General features: G+C 40.2%; 2 protein-coding genes across 2 annotated transcripts in view; both read right to left on the bottom strand.

Annotated features, from left to right (window-relative positions):
* The window catches only part of PSMA6 (proteasome 20S subunit alpha 6), a 33,630-nt gene extending 30,062 nt beyond the window's left edge, over positions 1-3,568 (bottom strand). Inside the window, exon 1 of the mRNA XM_032344030.1 lies at positions 3,471-3,568. Coding sequence (XP_032199921.1) covers positions 3,471-3,489 — 19 coding nt within the window. The 5' untranslated portion in view covers positions 3,490-3,568. The remainder of the gene's footprint in view (positions 1-3,470) is intronic.
* A 5,745-nt stretch (positions 3,569-9,313) lies between these two features.
* The window catches only part of PRORP (protein only RNase P catalytic subunit), a 143,518-nt gene continuing 133,086 nt past the window's right edge, over positions 9,314-19,745 (bottom strand). The window contains exons 6-8 of the mRNA XM_032344021.1: positions 14,526-14,674; positions 11,071-11,266; positions 9,314-9,639 (exon numbers count right to left, since the gene is read on the bottom strand). Coding sequence (XP_032199912.1) covers positions 9,508-9,639; positions 11,071-11,266; positions 14,526-14,674 — 477 coding nt within the window. The 3' untranslated portion in view covers positions 9,314-9,507. The remainder of the gene's footprint in view (positions 9,640-11,070; positions 11,267-14,525; positions 14,675-19,745) is intronic.

Genomic DNA, 19,745 nt, shown 5'->3' with positions numbered 1-19,745 from the left:
CCCCATCCACAGAAGCTTCCGCGTTCTCAGACATCAGCACTCTGGGTCACCCATACTTCAGGAGAATCTCCAAGTCGTCCTACTGAGGCATCTTTCTTGGGGTCCTGGGGTCAGAGGACACCCAAGGAACTCAGAGACTGGCAATGACTCTCTCCAAAGAAACCTCTTTTATCTTTTTCCTTCCTCTGACTCCTTTACATCTTTGGCCCGGCTAAGGGGCCAGAGGTTGTGAGGTACATTCTCCTTTATTCTTTTTGTAAAACCTGCCTGTGGGGTGTGTGCCTCACACTCACCTGGGAATCTTAGTATCTACCATATTTGTGCCTCGGTGGAGTATGGCACATATGTTGTAACACTTCCAGACTGTGTGGACAATGAAAAGAAGAAAGAAAAATCATCCACAATTCTAACACCCAGACATACCTATTAACATTTTGGAATCAACAAGATGTTATTTCTTTGAGATACTTTTCTCCAGGTGTTTCTTTCCTCCCATAGGTCGGTCCTTCCTGCCTGCCTGCCTCCCTCTCTCCCTCCCTCTCCCTATTTAAAAAATGGGATATTAGACATGCCATTTTGTAGATATTCTTTGATTTAATCCATGCCAACACACAAAGAATCATTTTAACTACTGTAACATTTAAAATTATACCTACTTTTTCATTCCCTTGTTTTGAACATTTAGTTATTTACAGTGTTATTATCAATAATACTATTATGAATAACTTCATGTACAAAGCCTTTTAAAAAAAGAACTTCTTTTGGAAATGTACTCAAGAGTTGACTGCCCACGGGGCGCCTGGGTGGCTCAGTGGGTTAAGCCACTTCCTTCGGCTCAGGTCATGATCTCAGGGTCCTGGGATCGAGTCCCGCATTGGGCTCTCTGCTCGGCAGGGAGCCTGCTTCCCTCTCTCTCTCTCTCTCTCTGCCTGCCTCTCCATCTGCTTGTGATTTCTCTCTGTCAAATAAATAAATAAAATCTTTAAAAAAAAAAAAAAAGAGTTGACTGCCCACAACAGACACTTTGAAGGTAAACATCAACACAGTTTGCTAACTGAATAAATATGCAAGTAAAGGGAAAGAATAAGAAAAAATAACAAAGTAAGGCAGGAAGTCACTCTTTTGGGGTGAAGAGGAGTGGTTTCCAAAATGGCTGAGTTTGAGTGTCTGCAGGCCACCCAGGTAGGAATGCCTAACTGGAAAGAAACCAGGGGGTAGAGATGGTGCCTTCCCTTGAGACACCTGTCTACTAAACTAACCCCAGCAAGGCATGGTTTTATTGGGCCACAAGCCCAAAGGTGTTTGCAGTTAGATGGGAAAAGAGCCAGTGGGAAGAAACTGACTGAAGAGAACAAGGTCTCAAGTCACTAAGAAGGGACAGAATGGAGGCAAGTAGAAAAAGTAACCTAGAGAAGAAAAGGGAGAAAAGGCCAGGATAGGAAAGTTATTGGAAAGGGCAAAAATTGCTGAAAAGGCTCATGACAGGTAGCTTGCAGATCCTAGTTAAGTCATTGCTGACAATGAGAATGGTGAGGTGATGATGCAGGACTTAAACTCACAAGTGTTGTTGTATTAATGTAAGCTTGAGCTCATTTGCCGCTACTCAAAATACTATTCAAGACATGGTCTGCAGCATTGTATCCCTAGGTACACCAGATCCAAATCAGAATCTGCATTTTCAACAAGATCCCGGATGATTCTATGCCCATTAAAGACTGAAAAGTACTGCTATAGTCCATCTTCCCCACTGAACAGAAAAGGAAATGGAAGTTCCAAGAGATAAACTATTTTTCAAGTTAAGATTGCAAAAGCTAAGAGAGCTCCTTCAGGAAATGAATGGGAATTCAATGAAAGATGAAAACCAGAATCTTTGAATGGGAGTGAAGTTCTAGCTATATAATTACATGACTTTTCTAGCAATACTGTTGTGTGGGAATGAAGTAGAATGGTTTGGAGCTATCCAAAATGATGTTTCTCAAAGGCAGTGCAGGAGGTGAAAGGAATGAAAGAATCCATGGTGCTACTGAAACCATCTCTAAGATAAATGCTTTAAGAGTTGGATGGGGGTGGGCGGTGCCTGAGTGGCTCAGTCCGTGAAGCATCTGACTCTTGATTTCAGCTCAGCCCATGATCTCAGGGTTGTGAGATTGAGTCCCTCATCGGGCTCCATGCTCGGTGCAGAGTCTGCTTGAGGTCTTCTCCCTCTGCCCCTCCCCCTGCTCTCTCTCTCTCTCTCTAAAATAAGTAAATAAAAAAAATAAATCTTAAAAAAAAAGAGAGAGAGAGCGAGCGAGGGTGGGATGGGGAAGAAGGCAAGCAAACCCAGATGGGGAATGACAACTGAGGCCTTTAAAATAAGAAGGGATGGATCTCAGAACACACCAATGAGCTGGTTATTGGGATGAAGGAGTGGGGCGGATAACAAGTTGTGGTCCAAATGAAGAACTTGAAAGTTTGAAATTCTGAAGCTGGAACACTTTTAAGTAATTTAAAAGGCTCAAGTTGGCCATCTCACAGGGGGCCAAAATGACCTAAAGGTTAAAAAACGAGACCAAAACATGGGTGGTGTTGGAATATCTGGGCATAACGGCAGTGGGTGGGAATAAAAAAATCTACTGACACTTACAAAGCACAGACTGTTCGACTCTGATTTCCTCACATAAACTTCCCTTGGTGTGTCAGTACAAAAAGAGCTATGTGATTTGCTTTAAAAGATAAAAAGCTCTTTATCTGTGTAAAGCAGTGATCCTTCATGAGACTCTCTTCAAAAACTTGGTATGACTCGAGTTTATTTCTTTAGTACTTAGACATTAGAGGGTCTAACTTGGAAAAGACCTATTTCTTCAAAGATCTGACCATGCCTGTGAAAACTAGACTAAATGCCAAAGGACATGACCCTTCATTTGAGCCAATAGATATTATCAGAGTGACAGCTTCCTGGAACACGAATTTCCTCCTGAACGCAAGGAAGCCTTGAGGACTTTGAGTACACACCTCTGCAAGTAGTATTTTATGGTAGACAACAAGGCCCTAGCTTAATTCAGCCACCCCTCTTTAGGAATTCACATTATTATGATTAGAGTTCATGAGGAAGAAGTGGTAGAAGACTATACAAACAAAGAAGTTTTCATTTTCTCTCAGGTGAAAAAAAAGTTACAAGAGTTTATAGAGAATGATCCTTTAAAAATTACATATATGTAATAGGCATATATATATATACATATATATATATATGTATGTATATATGTGTAAAAACTTAGTAGCAATAGATAGCTCAGCTTTGGAGCAGAGAATAGAAAAAAATGCAGCTTTGGCTTCTAAGACAAGGTCACTAAAGAAAGGAAGAAACTATAAGAATATTTTATTTTTAATGACTTAGTGATAGGGGCATCTGGCTGGCTCAGTTGGTAGAGCACACGTCTTGATCTTGGGGTTAAAAAAAAACAACTTAGTAATATAGTACATCTTACCTTTGGGAAGACCCGCCATAACCACTTTCAAAGGAACCTATTTCATGGAGGTGTGGAGGCCCATTCTCTTCTCCCAGGCTGGGACACTGCCCTGCCTGAAATGGCCAAATGAACAGTAGAATTGTCAGGGAATTCCATTGGCACTTGTTAGGGCACTGGCATTCTCTGTTCTAATGTAGTCATAGAAAGCAAAATAAATCTGTTTTAATAATTGATTTTAAGTATTTTGATGTGAATTAAACTTGATACCAAGTAATGTTCTGGTCCAGCTGAGAGTGAAAGGGCAATCTGAACTGGTCTCTTTAAAAATGAATTTGTCTCTACCATTAGAAATGACAGTCTCTAGCAGTGATTTCTCAAGTATTTGGTCTTGTGGGCTGGATTTTAATTAACACCAAAGAGAAGACGGGTAATTATTTTTATTTATTTATTTATTTTACAGATTTTATTTATTTGACAGAGAAAGAGAGAGCGAGCACAAGTAGGCAGAGCGGCAGGCAGAGGGAGAGGGTGAAACAGGCTCCCCACCAAGCACGGAGCCCGATACAAAGGCTCAATCCCAGGACTGACCTGAGCTGAAGGCAGATGCTTAACCAACTGAGCCACCCAGGTGCCCAAGGGATAATTATTTTAATGTGGTTGAAATTTATGTCACATTTATTGTCAGAAACTACCAAAAACCCTTCATATGACAGCTGCTATTTATAACACGTCATGGTTACCTTAATAATCCATTTGATAAGAATGTACTGTGAGCAATCTAGAGGCAACACAAACTATTTTTAGCTGCCATCAGTGACTAGATAATTGTCTTCCTGTTTATTTTAATTCCCAGTTGAATGCAAGTGGTGTATGTGGTGTATGTGGAAGCACTGAGTGGAATACTGCCAACAAAAAGCAAACCTCAGAACAGAGAGCTTTAGGGAATTATGAAACACCATGAAATAGACATGTTAAGGGAAATGAAAGATTATTTCTCAAGATTTATGGCACTTACTCACTGGTATTCTCTTTATTTTATTTTATTTTTTTTAAGTGTGGGACATAGAATTTTATTTTATTTTTTGTTTTTAATTATTTTTATTAACATATAATGTATTATTAGCCCCAGGGGTACAGGTCTGTGAATCGTCAGGTTTACACATTTCACAGCACTCACAGAGCACATACTCTTCCCAACGTCCATAACCTAACCTCCCTCTCCCTATCCCCCTCCCCCCACCAACCCTCTGTTTGTTTTGTGAGATTAAGAGTCTCATATGGTTTGTCTCCCTGCAGATCCCATCTTGTTTCATTTTTTCCTTCCCTACCCCCAAATCCCCCGCCCTGCCCCTGAAATTCCTCATATCAGGGAGATCATACGATACTTGTCTTTCTCTGATTGACTTATTTCACTCAGCGTAATACCCCCTAGTTCCATCCATGTCATTGCAAATTGCAAGATTTCATTTTTGATAGCTACATAGTATTCCATTGTGCGCGCGCGTGTGTGTGTGTGTGTGTGTGTGTGTATATATACACATATATATATGTATATATACACTATATATATATACACACACACACACACACACACACACACACACACACACCCCACAACTTTATCCAGTCATCTGTCGATAGACATCTAAGTTCTTTCCATAGTTTGGCTATTGTGGACATTGCTGCTATACACATTTGGGTGCACATGCCCCTTCAGATCCCTACATTTGTATCTTTAGGGTAAATACCCAATAGTGCAACTGCTGGGTCATAGGGTAGCTCTATTTTCAACTTTTTGAGGAACCTCCATGCTGCCTTCCAGAGTGGCTGCACCAGCTTTCTCTTGTATTTTTTCATCTCACTGTTTTCTATAGCTTTCTCTAGGCAGATCTCTAAATGTAAGTCCCTTTGCTTATACTGAGAGTTCAATCTGCTTATGTCCCAGCCTTAAAGAATACCTAAATCTAAATATCACCATTTCATCTCAGTGGTCTATATTCCTATATTCCCAGTCTTTCCCACAAGGGTGCCTTTAGATGTTTTTCACTCTAGGAATTCCAGATTACTGAATGATGGCTGAAATACCAGATCTGAACTCCATTTAGCTTTGCCCTCAATTACCCTGATCATATTAATTTTTAGCCAATGAATGTAAGACTCACCATGACGGACCAGAATTCAGGTGCCCATATAACACACTCTTCCTTTCCATTCCTGCTTTAGAATGTAAGTATTAGCGAAAAAAAGAAATCTAACATGAACATATATGATGCATTTTATGGTGCATCAGGGCCATTTTTAAAAAAGTGACAAACCTGTTAAAGGACCAAAAAGCAGGGGCGCCTGGGTGGCTCAGTGGGTTAAAGCCTCTGCCTTCAGCTCAGGTCCTGATTCCAGGATCCTGAGATCAAGCCCTGCATCAGGCTCTCTGCTCAGCAGGGAGCCTGCTTCCCTTCCTCTCTCTCTGCCTGCCTCTCCGCCTATTTGTTATCTCTCTCTGTCAAATAAATAAATAAAATCTTAAAAAAAAAAAAAAGGACCAAAGAGCAAGCCATTCTACTGAAGTGCAAACCTGAAGACAAAAATTAATTTAATGTGAAGAACAAGACACCAGAGGTGAGGTAGTGCCAACATAAGTCCTGAATCATTAACTCAGGCTTCCCATTTGAGATCTTCTCATTTTGGGGTCTAGAGAATAGTAGTAAGGAAAAGGGACTGTAAATTCAGGAGCATGTCAGGGGGAAGCACAAAGCACTCAGAAGCAGTTTTCAGTGGCAGAGTCAATGCCCTTTCAATGCCTTCATTTGTTCATAGCTGACTTAAATGATATCAATCCAGAGCACAACTTTCTTCTTTTCCTTTTTTTTTTGAGAGCACAACTTTCAAAAGAATTCCTCTTCCCATTGTCTCGGACCTTGCTTGATATGTAGCTTTTTCTTTTCCACGCAGGTGATCAGAACACAAAAGGGCAGCCTAAGTGTTTGGTACCAGCTGCCTTCCTTCCGTCAGATCTCGGCATTCGCCAGGGTCCTGTGTCAGTGTGATTTACCCTGAACAGTCCTAGAATTGCCTTACTCCTGGACAAAGAACAGATGTACCTCAATTCCGGTCAACCAGAAATTAGGACTTTATTATTATTTTTTTAAATCTTTACTCTTTAGTTATCTCTACACCTAATGTGGGGCTTGAATTCACGACCCCAAGATCAAGAGTCCCATCTTTTGACTGAGCCAGCCAGGAGCCCCAGGGTTTGTTTGTTTGTGTGTATGTATGTATTTAAGATTTATGTATTTGAGAGAGAGAGAGCGCGTGAGAGAGAGCACAAGGAGGAAGGGCAGAGGAAGAGGGAGAGAGATCTCAAGCAGCCCCTTGCTGAACAGGGCTCCATCTCAGGATCTCAGGATCTCGATCTGAGCCGAAACCAAGAGGCTTAACCAACTGTGCTTCCCAGAGTTTTATTGAACAATATTAAAGCGTTAAAAAATAATGTAATTTCCTTACCCAATTTTCTACACCGATGAGCCATTTTACAGATGTGGACCCTTTAAAGAGGTACTCCCTTGTTTCTTTGCTCTCAATCTGCCCCCTTTCTTTCTTTCTTTTTTTTTCTTTTTTTAAAGATTTTATTTATTTATTTGACAGGGAGAGAGAGAGAGAGAGATATCACAAGTAGGCAGAGAGGCAGTCAGAGAGAGAGGAGGAAACAGGCTCCCAGCTGAGCAGAGAGCCCGATCCCAGGACCCTGGGACCATGACCTGAGCTGAAGGCAGAGGCTTTAACCCACTGAGCCACCCAGGTGCCCTGCCCCCTTTCTTTTATGTGGCTAAGAATTCCTGAATCTAAATACTGGGTACTCTACCATTCAGTCTGTCTGAGTTTTTATGAACTACTCTAGCCTAAATCAGTGTGAAGAAGAATGAGTATTTGGGTGGGAATCAGGGAAGGTGGGTTATGGTTGAAACCTAACTAGCTGTGGGTCCCCTCCCCTAACTAGCCCTTCCATCTTTCTGGGTCTGTCCTTCCTCTATAAAATGCTACCGATGGATTTTATGGTCTTCAAGGATCACTCCTACTCTTAACATTCCAGGATTCCTTTTGTATCCTCCCCCATTCTCCACGTGCTCCTTATAAGGGCTTTGCATTAGTCTTCTAGAGAAGTTTAGTTAACAAATGCGTTCTTCTTTTCAAAAATTTTCCCTAAAACTAGGATAGTTCCTTTAGAAAAAGGTTAATTCTCTGAAAGCACAGCTTTCTAAGTATGTAGTTTGTGAAATGTAGAAGATAACCAGATTAGATTAAGAGAACTTTCTGACCCTTAGCATCTTCAGTATTATCAATTTATTAAGCACTTCCCTGGAGAGCTATTTTGTCTAGGTGCGCAGCAGTGTAGGATCCAGTAAATGGATAAGGAGATGAAACATCCCCTCCTGGGTTTTTCGTGGATAGTCTCTCTCTGAATACTACCTGCCCTACTTAACAACTGTGTATATGGCTTTATGTAAATGAGGTAATTTACTTGTTTATTTCATGTAAATAATTCTTTTTAAAAAAGATTCATCTATTAGGGCACCTGGGTGACTTAGTCAGTTAACTGTCTGTCTGCCTTCGGCTCAGGTCATTGTTCCCAGGGTCCTGGGATTTAGCCCCACATCAGACTCCCTGCTCAGGGAGGAGTCTTCTTCTCCCTCTCCCTCTGCTGCTTTCCCTGCTTCTCCTCTGTCTCTCTCTCTCTCTCTCAAACAAAATCTTAAGAAAAAATTTATCTATAGAGCTCTAAAGAGACAGAGTATGTGCAAGCAAATAGGGAGGAGAGGCAGAATCTTCAAGTAGACTCCCTGCTGAGTGAGGAGTTAGACATAAGGCTCAATCCCATGACCCAGGAGATCATGACCTGAACCCAAACCAAGAGCCAGAAGCTCAACTGACTGAGCCACCCAGGCATCCCTAGATAATTATCTTTTTAATGTTAACATTTTTTGACATATTGATGTAAAGTGGATACTTTAAGTATTTAGTGTGATAAATTTTGACTAATATACACATACACCTAAGTTAGCATCATCTAGATAAATATATAGAACTTTCTATCACCCTCCAGAAAGTTCTCTCATGCCCTTGCCTCAGAAAACTACTATTGTGATTTTTATCACCACAGATTGGTTTGGCCTATTCCTGAATATTAAACCATACAGTAAGTATGTATGACTGAGTAAAGAACATAAAGTATTGGGACATGAATATTTCCAGTTAAAATCAAGGTTCAGTGAGGTGTAAGCTTGCTGGCAAGTAGGTAAAACAGAGGCAAATATGAAAAGTTATGACTTGTTAAACTAAGTCAAACTTGATTAAATGAAAAAAAAAAAAAACTGCATCCTTTAAAGAAGTCTCATATGCTGAGCAATAGAGTTAATAGTGTTCACAAAACATTGAACTAATCTGAAAAAGGCATTATAGAATGAAGAGCAAATGACCAGAGGCTAAAGAGAATGAATTGCTCCTTTTTCTCCAACCCAAATCATTGGGTGGTAAGTAAAAGTTACCAATAAGCTTCTGATATCTTGGCCAGTATATCACAGAGGACATTAAGTGATTCAGTGTGAGTAGGAGAAAATCTGTACAGGATGAGATAATATCAGAAATGGGAGAAGGGGTTTAGAAACAACATGAGCAGCCTAGGCCTCGATGCATCGATTCTGCTGTTGGGGAACTTGGAACGTGAGGTGAGGAGTAGCAAAATGGTTATGGGAAGCACTTGTTGCCCAGGTTAAGTGGGGTAGCTGGCCCACCAGGAGAAATGTAGGCTTCATTCTGCCTTGAGTTCCCTAAGTATGGATTCAGTCTCCAAAAACAAATGCAACTGGTTATGAAAAGATATTATGTTTTATTTAATCCAAAAAAGGTCAATTTGTTGACATGCAAACCAACGGGACCAAACAGGACAAAGTGGCTCCTGCCACTGTGCATGCAGGAGCACTGCTCTGAACAAGCATCGACCGAAGAGCTCTGATGCCAACCAGAGGGCACCCACACACTAGTTCAGCATGGGGTAGAGTCTTTACGTCTTACGGTGAAGGCACAGCCATTTGGTTGGCACTTCATAGGAGTATCTTTCCACCGTGTCTTCATCATATGGTATGTGCCATGAGTCTCCAGTTGTCTGCACCACTGTGTTGTAACTGGGGATATGCTGTTGAATTTAAAAGGGAACCAAACATTGAGAACAACACTGAGGGGTTACCTGGCCATTTCCCTTTCTTTTCTGACAACTTCTCGTTTGCTTCAGGATTATTCTCTCTTACTTAACAAGAGCAACTAGCTCTATGAAGATGAACCCTAGTATTAGGGGTTCCTTTTTTGGGGGTGGGTTCATTTTTGAGGTTAAAGATTCTCTGTAGGAGTATTATTACATTTATAGGCGATAGTATCCCTTTACTTGCCTTTATCAGTTTTCCATGTGAGAAAAAAATTTCATATATGCAAACGTAGAGAAATGGTATGATGAAATCCCAGGTACCACCCAGCTTCAACCATTATCAACACATGGCTAAATTTATTTCATCCTACCACCCCCGAAGATTACTATGAAGCAAATCTCAGATATTGTATCACTTCTTCTGTAATAGTCAATATGTACCTTTAAGAGATAAGATCCATTTTATAAATATAAGTTCAATACTATTAAATAAAAAAACATGTATGAAAATAAAAAACAAGTTATAATCAGTGACATAATTGAAGTCACAACTGATGACATTGCAGATGTTTTCACTATGTCAATTAATGTGGGGCTGATCTTAACTTAAGAGTTAATTCCTTTTCATCAGATATCTACTAGTCACATTTCCCCAAGTATTACATGTGCATACATATATTTTACAGTTGATTTTTTGAACAACAGTTGAAATTAGGTTATTACTAAATTATCTCTTAATTTTATTTATTTATTTTTTTTAATCTCTTAATTTTAAATAGAGCTTTACTTTTCATCTCTATTCTTGTAATTTTTTGTTGTTGAGAAAACCAAGCCAGTCATCCTGTATCATTTCCTATAGTCTTGATTATTTGTATAGATAGATCTTTTGTTTTGTATGTTTTTTGACCACTGGACCACATTTATCATTCACTAGTGTATTTTTCTATGATAACTCGCCTTTGGATTTTCTCCCTTCACTTTCACCCAGAGACATTCCTTAAATTTGCAGGAATCTAAACTAGAATCAAAGAAGAACTCGGCTGAGACCATGCTGCAGAAGTGGATTAACAGGAAAAAGGAGTTGCTTAGCAGAAATATGATGAAGCATAAAGGATAAGGAAGGTTCAGCTACTGCAAATATCAGGAAAATAAAAAAACATGTATGAAAATAAAAAACAAGTTATAATCAGTGACATAATTGAAGTCACAACTGATGACATTGCAGATGTTTTCACTATGTCAATTAATGTGGGGCTGATCTATGAAAACTTTTGCCCTGGCAAACTTTCTGTTTCCAGGAACTGGCTAATTCCAAGTACCAACCTAAAGCTGAGAAAAACCAAGCAATTAAAACCTCCAATGAGTCGCAACATTCTTTGACTATACCAGCTTTTGTTTACATTATATAGAGAACAGATAACATACCTGAAAGGTTATTTTTGATCTTGTAAGCCTATTAACAATTGCTAGCTGATGTCCCTGCTGCCACTTGAAGAAGAGACGCTGGGTCTTGGCATCACGCAGACAGGCCTTGTGGTCCCGCATCAGATCTTTTGTGATGAACTTGCAGTGGTTCCCCGAGTGTAGTGTGGCATACAGAAGGAACGGATCATCCTCTGAGCTGAGCCAGGCAGGAGAAAGAAGACAATCAAGCACAGCCCCAGGGAGGCAGAGGATACCATTCTTAACCATGATTCTTACTTCTTATTCTGCTTTCCTCAGAGGTGCTCTGCATTCTTTTTTTTTAGATATTATTTAGTTATTTATATGAGAGACAGAGAGTGAGTGCACAAGCTGGATGGGGGCAGAGGGAGAGGGACAAACAAACTCCCTGATGAGCAGGAAACACCCCTTACCCCTGCAAAGGAGGAGCCCAGAACCCTGGGATCATGATCTAAGCTGAAGGCAGATGCTTAACCCATTGAGCCACCCAGGTATCCCAGTGCTCTTATTCTTAAGTGACACAATCCCAGTGATGCTTATAAACCAACCACCTCCAAGTCTTTTGTTAGTAGAAAGCACTATCTAGAACAAAAAATGGAAAGCTAAGGGGAAGGGAATGCAAATGCTCAACTTGGCTCGATTGGGCTCTTCAACTAAAATGGGAAATTCTAACAATAATTATCTCTTCACATTCCAAACTTTGTTCTCTGGGTGCCCCGGGTGTTGTGCCCATTTGCCTTAGTCACCAGAGAGCACGCCCTTACTTCCTTTCCCTTTCCTCACTCAAATGCAAAAAATGTTCATAATATTAGTAGAACAGGATGACACTTCCCTGCAGCAAAGCTACCAAAAATAATGGGCTGCCTTAAAACTAAAACTGGTATCTCATAGCAGCTTCTGGGAAGTCACCCAGATCCACAACTGAAGGCATCTCCTACTTTGAGAAGAGACTGTGACTCAGACTCTCCAACGGATCCTCAAGCTCAGCACTTAGCACTGGAGGAGGTGTGCTGTGAGAACAGCAGGGGTTGTCTTGGCTCAGGAGACTTGGACTGCAGCATGGGCTAGGTCTTATGCCTTGATCCAAATGACCCAAAGTGGGACCATTTGATGTTTATTTTATAACAAACTTTTTCAAATGAAACGATAAATGACTGGAATCTATCCGCCTTAAAAATCTCTAGGAAAAAGAGAGAGGAAGAGAAAAAAAAATGCAAGGGGTTATATGGGACGAGATGAGAAAAATGATGGTAATCATTGGAGCTGGGTGACAGTTACATGGGGATTCACTATGCTGTTCTCTGGAGTATATGTCTGAAAAGACTTCTTTGGCATGTTAGTGGAAAACAGAATTAAGGTTAAAAACTTAGATATTCAAATCCAAACCATAGAAAGTCACTTGAAAGGACATAATAAATACAAGTCCCAAGCCAGGCACGAGACCAATTTCCATCAAGCTCCTTGGTTTTACCACTGCATTTATCCAATTCCTCCATCTAAGAAAAAGAATAGTGATGATAACAGCACTACAAATATGATTCATGTACTTGGTGCCCTGCCACAGTTTTATATATATTATTTACAGGTATTCTCTCATTTAATCTTCACAATAACCCTGTAGGGGTTACATATGGGGAAGACCCAGAGATGGGAAATACGTTCCCGGAGGTGGCAGGGCCATGCTCTGAAACTGGGCAGACCAATTAAAGCCTGTGTTCCTCATGTCTACCCACTGTTGCCTAAAGCGAGGGTGTGAAGGGCATTATCTTTGTCTTCTGCTCTTGGGAGACAGAGAAGCAACCCTTTCCGGAGTATGGAAAAGGACTTACCTAAAGATAAAAGGGATTGGTTTGGGATCTGAATGAGGGCTTAGCCTCCTGCTCCATGTACTGGGAGCCATTTTACCCTTTTAGGAACAAAGAACTTGGGGAATACTGACAAATCCTGAAGCTATCACATTCAGTATAATGAAACCTAGATCAGCTGAGGGACACACATTATCCATGCAAGGTTAGAAATAAACTTTTGTCACCACATAAATCAGATGTAAAACTATGTGCATTTTATTTTTTTTAAAGATTTTATTTATTTATTTATTTGACACAGAGAGAGAGAGAGAGCATAAGTAGGCAGAGAGGCAGGCAGAGAGAGAGGAGGAAGCAGGCTCCCCACTGAGCAGAGAGCCGGTTGCGGGGCTTGATCCCAGGACCCTGGGATCATGACCTGAGCCGAAGGCAGAGGCTTTAACCCACTGAGCCACCCAGGCGCCCCAAAACTATGTGCATTTTAAAACTTTACATGTACTGTTGAGGATCTGTGCCCCTCCAGAGCTGATGCTTTCTTCTTTATGGACACTGTACCATTTTGTCACTGACCTTATTTAGCATGTTCCTTTGGCTTCCTGAGACACTCACTCACGGCAGCATTCCCTCTATAGTTAGAATAAAATTCACGTTCTCTGCTTGCCTGCCAGAGCCCACAAGGTCTTCTTTTTTTTTTTTAAAATGAATTTTTTTTTTTTTTTAAAGATTTTATTTATTTATTTGACAGAGAGAAATCACAAGTAGATGGAGAGGCAGGCAGAGAGAGAGAGAGAGGGAAGCAGGCTCCCTGCCGAGCAGAGAGCCCGATGCGGGACTCGATCCCAGGACCCTGAGATCATGACCTGAGCTGAAGGCAGCGGCTTAACCCACTGAGCCACCCAGGCGCCCCCACAAGGTCTTCTGTACTGTGGTCCCTGCCTTTTCCCTGACCTTGGAACCTACCACTTTTCTTCCCACTGCTACAGCTCATCTGCACTGGTCTGTTTGCTGTCTTCCAACATGCCAAACACACTCCTGGCTCTCTGGCTTTTTGAACACCTGCCATTCCCTCGGCTTGGTATGTTCTTCCATCCACCCTCCTATTTTCTCAAGTGACTCCCTCTCTTTGTATCTGTCCTCTCCCAAAGGCTATTCCTGACCACCCCATCTACTACTCTCTGACCCACCCCCTACCTCATCCTTCCTTACCTATTTACTCTGCTATACTGTCTTCTTAACATTGATCACTGCCTGGAATTACATTATCTTTTTATTTGTTTACCTGTTTATGTTAAGTCCCAAGAAGGGGCAGAGACTTCGTGAACAACTGCTGTTTTCCAAGAACACTGAAGGTGCTCATTTATATAAAATATCTGTTGAATGATCTTTGTAGGACCTTATAGCATGCATTCTGTGTACTCCTCTTACTTCTGACTTTATCTTCCTCCTAGTTCTCCTTTATCCTGATTTCCTCATCTATTTAAATGTATCCTGCTGTAGGAAGTGTATTTTTGCAAGCTGCCTCAAATCCTTTTTTGGATTCATACACATGTACTTTAAAAATGGCGAAAACAGGTAACTACCAAGCAGATGACTTGGGCCTAGGGTAATTCACCTAGTACCTTCAGTACTTACATGTTGTCGGCAAAGAAGCAGCTGGCTTGCTTCTGCACCTTCTTCATCTCATCCTTTCTCCACCTGGAGTGCTGTGTTAGCATGTGCTTTCGGCCCAGGACCAGCAGCTGCAGATTCTGCTTGGCTAGTTGGGAGACCACATCCAAGAGCTAGAAAACACAAAGACAGTCAAGGGAACACTCTCAAAGTGGAGTAGATCCTCCAGCTGCTAGTCTCAATGGTAAAACACTCTTTTCTGGTAAGGGGTGAAAAAATGTTCCTTAAAATAATTTTCTATCTTTGTAAGCCTGAAGAAAAGGTTTCCTTATTACAAATAAATGTCTACCACCTGCCTACTAGTCAGGCTACATTTCACTGGGTCTAGGGGGTATTTCTAAGCAGACAGGATGAATTGTTTTTCAAGTGTGTACGACAGAGTCCACTGGGATAGACAGAGGGAGGTTCAAGGAGGATGCGTTTTAGTCCCCACCCTGTTTCAACCAAAACATCTCAGCTTTTGTATATTTATATATCATATTCTGCATAAGTTTCCACTTGAATAAAGGGTTCTCTCTCTCTCTCTTTTTTTAATACAGTTTGTATATGCCTGGACTAGATTGTGTCTTTTCAGCCAACTTTTCTATGCCATGATTCTGGTTAGACTGCTATCTTTCACTGAAATCCTTTTTTTCCACTCAAAGATCAGTCAATTTCTATTCTCTAGCTCCTTTTCAGTGAATTTACTCCCATTTTCTCTACTTCCCACCCATCTTGTATGCACATAATTGCCTCTCAAAAGTCTGGATTTTTAGCAAATCTAGTAACTTGGTAAGCTTGCTTATATTCAATCTTTCATAAGAAGTCCATAGATTACTTTTATTTACAACTTACTAAACTAAGCTATAAATGGATATTACTAAGTAAAATAAAAGTTAATGAAAAATTAAGTTATTAATATTGTATCAGAAATATAGAAGTTCTTTACAACAGTTTCTGAGCCTATGAAATCAGGAATTGAAAGTCACTGAAGAAATCATTAATATTCTTGAGTCTTGGTTGGAAAAGGCATTGATTTTATTATTATTAATATTTTAAAAGGATTTTATTTATTTGACAGAGAGATCTGTCTCTCTGTCAGGCAGGAGTAGCGGCAAAGGGAAAGGGAGAAGCAGGCTCCCCACTCAGCAGAGAGCCTGATGTGGAGCTCTATCCTCAGACTTGGGGAACATGACCTGAGCTGAAGGCAGACGATTAACCAACTAAGCCACCCAGGCATCCGTAAAAAGCACTGATTTTAATCCAGCTTCCCTTAACTCTTAACTTCTTCTCAAGCTTTTTAGGATATTATTTAAAATTCTTTAATCAATAAAACTTCATTCATTTATTTGGTCAGTTGTTAAACATTACTTTAGCACAAATTATATATTATATCTGTGTAGACTCTCTAACAGTCTAAGAATAAATTTAGTTAGGGTCAAATTTTTAATATTACTGTTTGATGCTTTGGATTTATATCGTCTATCCTACTCCATTACTAATCTTATTATTTTAGGAAACGTAGTTGTTTTTATTATCCCTAATTATTAGTTCTAGAATTAAGACAGAGTGGACACAACTTGCCCAATAAATGCGTGCTAATACTTAAGCAGAAAAGTATATCAAGACCAGTGTAAGGCCTCTAAAGCCAAAGCTTTATAACCAGTAATACAGAATTCCTTCCTTCAAAGGTAGGAATAGTGGCTTCTATGTTCATTCAACAGTTGTTTCCCAGGTCTCTCTACGTATAAGGCACATGGTAGGTATCTTAGCCTACAGAATTTTGAAAGACCTGGTCCCTGGGGCACCTGGGTGGCTCAGTTGGGTAGGAGTCTGCCTTTGGTTCAGGTCACGATCCCAGGTGTCCTAGGATGAAGCCCTACATCAGGCTCCCTGCTCAGCAGGAAATCTGGTTCCCCCTCTGTCTCTGCTCACCAGTCCCCTTGCTCTCTCTCTCACATAAATAAAATCTCAAAAAAAAAAAAAAAAAAAAAAAGACGTGGTCCCTGTCTTTAGCGAGCCTATTAAGGCTAGGAAAAAATATATGCTGAATCTACATTTGTTAGATGGTTAATAAATATTTTCTGCTTAGCTGACGAATATACTTAACATCTATTTTTATCTATCATAAAAGTTGCTCATTATCGAAACTTGAAAAATACAGACCAGAAGAAAGACAAAGCAGCAACCACTCATACCCTACCACCTGAAGACTGTTAACATGTATCTACCAGTGGAATAACCATACATTTTCATATAATCTTTAAGCCATCATCTAAAAAGTTAGGCTAGGGCGCCTGGGTAGCTGCCTTCAGCTCGGGTCATGATCCCGGGGTCCTGGGTTCAAGCCCCACATTGGGCTCCCTGCTTGGTGGGAACCCTGCTTCTCCCTCTCCCACTCCCACTGCTTGTCTGCTTGTGTTCCTTCTCTCGCTGTGTCTCTCTCTGTCAAATAAATAAATAATATTAAAAAAATTAAAAAATAAAGTTAGGCTAGTAATCAAAAGCAAACATCTATACTGTAAGGAAGTTTGGCTCTCTGATTCAAATACCTCAAAAGACATTCAGAGAGGTGCATCTCCTTCAGAATGCACACATAACATTCTTTCTTTTTTTAAAGATTTTATTTATTTGAGAGAGAGACAGCATGAGGAGGGGGAGAGGCAAAGAGTGAGAGAACATGGGAGCGACATGCAGACTCCTGCTGAGTGTGGAGGTAGATGCAGGGCTCCATCCTAGACCCTAGAACCCTGAGATCATGACCTGAGAGGAAGTCAGATGCTTAACTGCTTAGCTGAGTGAGCCACCCAGGCACCCCTATAATATTCCTTTCCTTTAGGATTATTTTCAGTGAGCCCAATTACAAAATGGCAACTTGATTCACTAAGAGGAATGACAATTACTTTTAAAATTTTCCATATGAATTTTCACCAAATTAAAGATAGGAAAAAAAAATTCAAACAATAACTTTTTTTTTAATGATTGCTTAAATTTTCATGCAATCGGAAAGACGTGGCCTAAAGAAAAACACAGTTGGGTCTTCAGAGCCATATGCTGCTTTAGATAAACAGCCTTGAGTTTGCTAATATGAAGTTAAAAATAGAGGCCAGAGAAGAACAGAAAAGGATTAGCTTGAACTGCTCTGGGGCACCATCTTGTGGTTTAGAGGTCTCTACCAGCTCTCTATCTGAAACAATGCAAACAAAGGAGTGTAAGTGAAAGACACAGGAAAGAAAGATGTGTGTATACAGAATAGAGTACTGGCCTGAAACTCTGTAAGAGTCTAGCTGTGAGCAGACTTCTTCTGGGGTAAATTCCAAGGCTGGATCTAGTGGGCTGGGTCAGAGTCAGAGGTATACTCAGAACAGTAAAGAAAAAGAAAATTTACCTTAATTCTACATTAGATCAAAAATAAAACTGGGAGGGAGTTCCACTTCTAGGAGGATGGGAGTAGATCTACTTTTCCTACCTCTGCCACTAATTACAACAAAAACCCCTAGCCATTATAAAAAACATACACAGAAAGACTTTGAAAGTTTGATTTTCCCCCAAATCAAAATGTTTCCAAACACATTTAAGATATAAAATTCAGCACAGGGGTGGCTGGCTGGCTCAGTCGGTGGAGCAGGCAACTCTTGATCTTGGGGTTGTTAATTTTAGCTCCATGCTGGCTATGAAGATTGCTTAAAAATAAAATTTTTTAAAAATTACAGTATAAAATGAGATTTATGCCTATTTTCCCCATAAAGCAAAAAAAAATTTTTTTTGAGAAATTAAAAAAAAAAGACTGTGAAAGGTAGAGAGAAAAAAGCAGACTGGCTAGGGACCTGGGGGCATGATGAATGACATGGCAGTGTGTTCCCTGGATTTTCTTTTTGCCTCATATATCCTAGACTTGGAGCTAAAGAAGCCAGAAATCCAGAAATGTCCATGGGTACAGACAAAAAGAGCCCAAGAAAGGCCCGTTTTTCTAGCCAAAGGACCAGGAAAGACAGAAAACTTGTTACAATGATGACACCAGCAGACTGATATTTTGTGTGTGTTGCAGACTGATATTTTTTGTGTGTGTGTGTATACAAACATACATTATCTGGAGAAGCCATGAAAAATGCTATACAAAGAGATACACTAAAAAAATACTATAGATTAAAAAATAAAATAAAAAACCTACTATAAGTACACCAAAGTGGAATTCTATAAAAAGTTCACATAGCTCATAGGAAGGCAAGAAAAATAAAACAAAAAGTAAAATGGCAGGTATAAATCTTAACATTTCAATACTAACATGAAATATATTTTTTTAAGATTTTATTTATTTACTTGAGAGACAGAGAGAGCACAAGCAAGGGAAGACCAAGCTCCCCGCTGAGCTGGGAGCCTGACGTGGGGCTCAATCCCAGGATGTGGAGATCATGACCTGAGCAAAAGGCAGAGACACTCACTCAACCATCCAACCCACCCAGGTGCCCCAAAATATAAAGGATTTTAATATACCAATTAAAAGAGCCTGGTAGAGGCACCTGGGTGGCTCAGTGGGTTAAGCCTCTGCCTTTGGCTCAGGTCATGATCCCAGGGTCCTGGGATGGAGCAACACATTGGGCTCTCTGCTTGGTGGGGAGCCTGCTTTCCCCATTCTCTCTGCCTGCTGTTCTGCCTACTTGTGATCCCTCTCTCTGTGTCAAATAAATAAATAAAATCTTAAAAAAAAAAAAAGGCTGGTAGAGTGGGTAAAAAAACATGACTCAGCTAATATTATCTAAAAGAAACTCATTTCACATATACAAATATAGGCTGGTGGAAAGTTAAAGGATGGAATAAGTTAAATCTTTTGCAAACTATTCATCAAAGCAAATACAGAGGGGTTACATTGATACTAACAACAGAGCTGCAAAAATGTGAAAAGAAAGCTGATAGAATGTAAAGGTGAAATAGACGAATCCACAATTACAGCTGGAGATTTCAATACTCCTCTTTCAACAACTGGCAAATGACCTAGTCAGAAAATCAGCAAGCACATGGAAGAACAGAACAATACCATCCATGTTCATGGATTGGAAGACTCTAGACAGTAAAAATGTCAAATCTCTCCAAATTGAAATGTGGGTGTTTAAAGCAATTCCCATCAAAATCCCAGCAAGATATTTTGGTAGATATATAGACAGGATTATTATAAACTTTTATGGCAAGGCAAAGGAAGAAGAATAG

This window comes from Mustela erminea, chromosome 5 (genome assembly GCF_009829155.1).
Source record: "Mustela erminea isolate mMusErm1 chromosome 5, mMusErm1.Pri, whole genome shotgun sequence".
NCBI classification, from domain to species: domain Eukaryota; kingdom Metazoa; phylum Chordata; class Mammalia; order Carnivora; family Mustelidae; genus Mustela; species Mustela erminea.
This window is presented reverse-complemented; position numbering and strand designations above follow the sequence as displayed.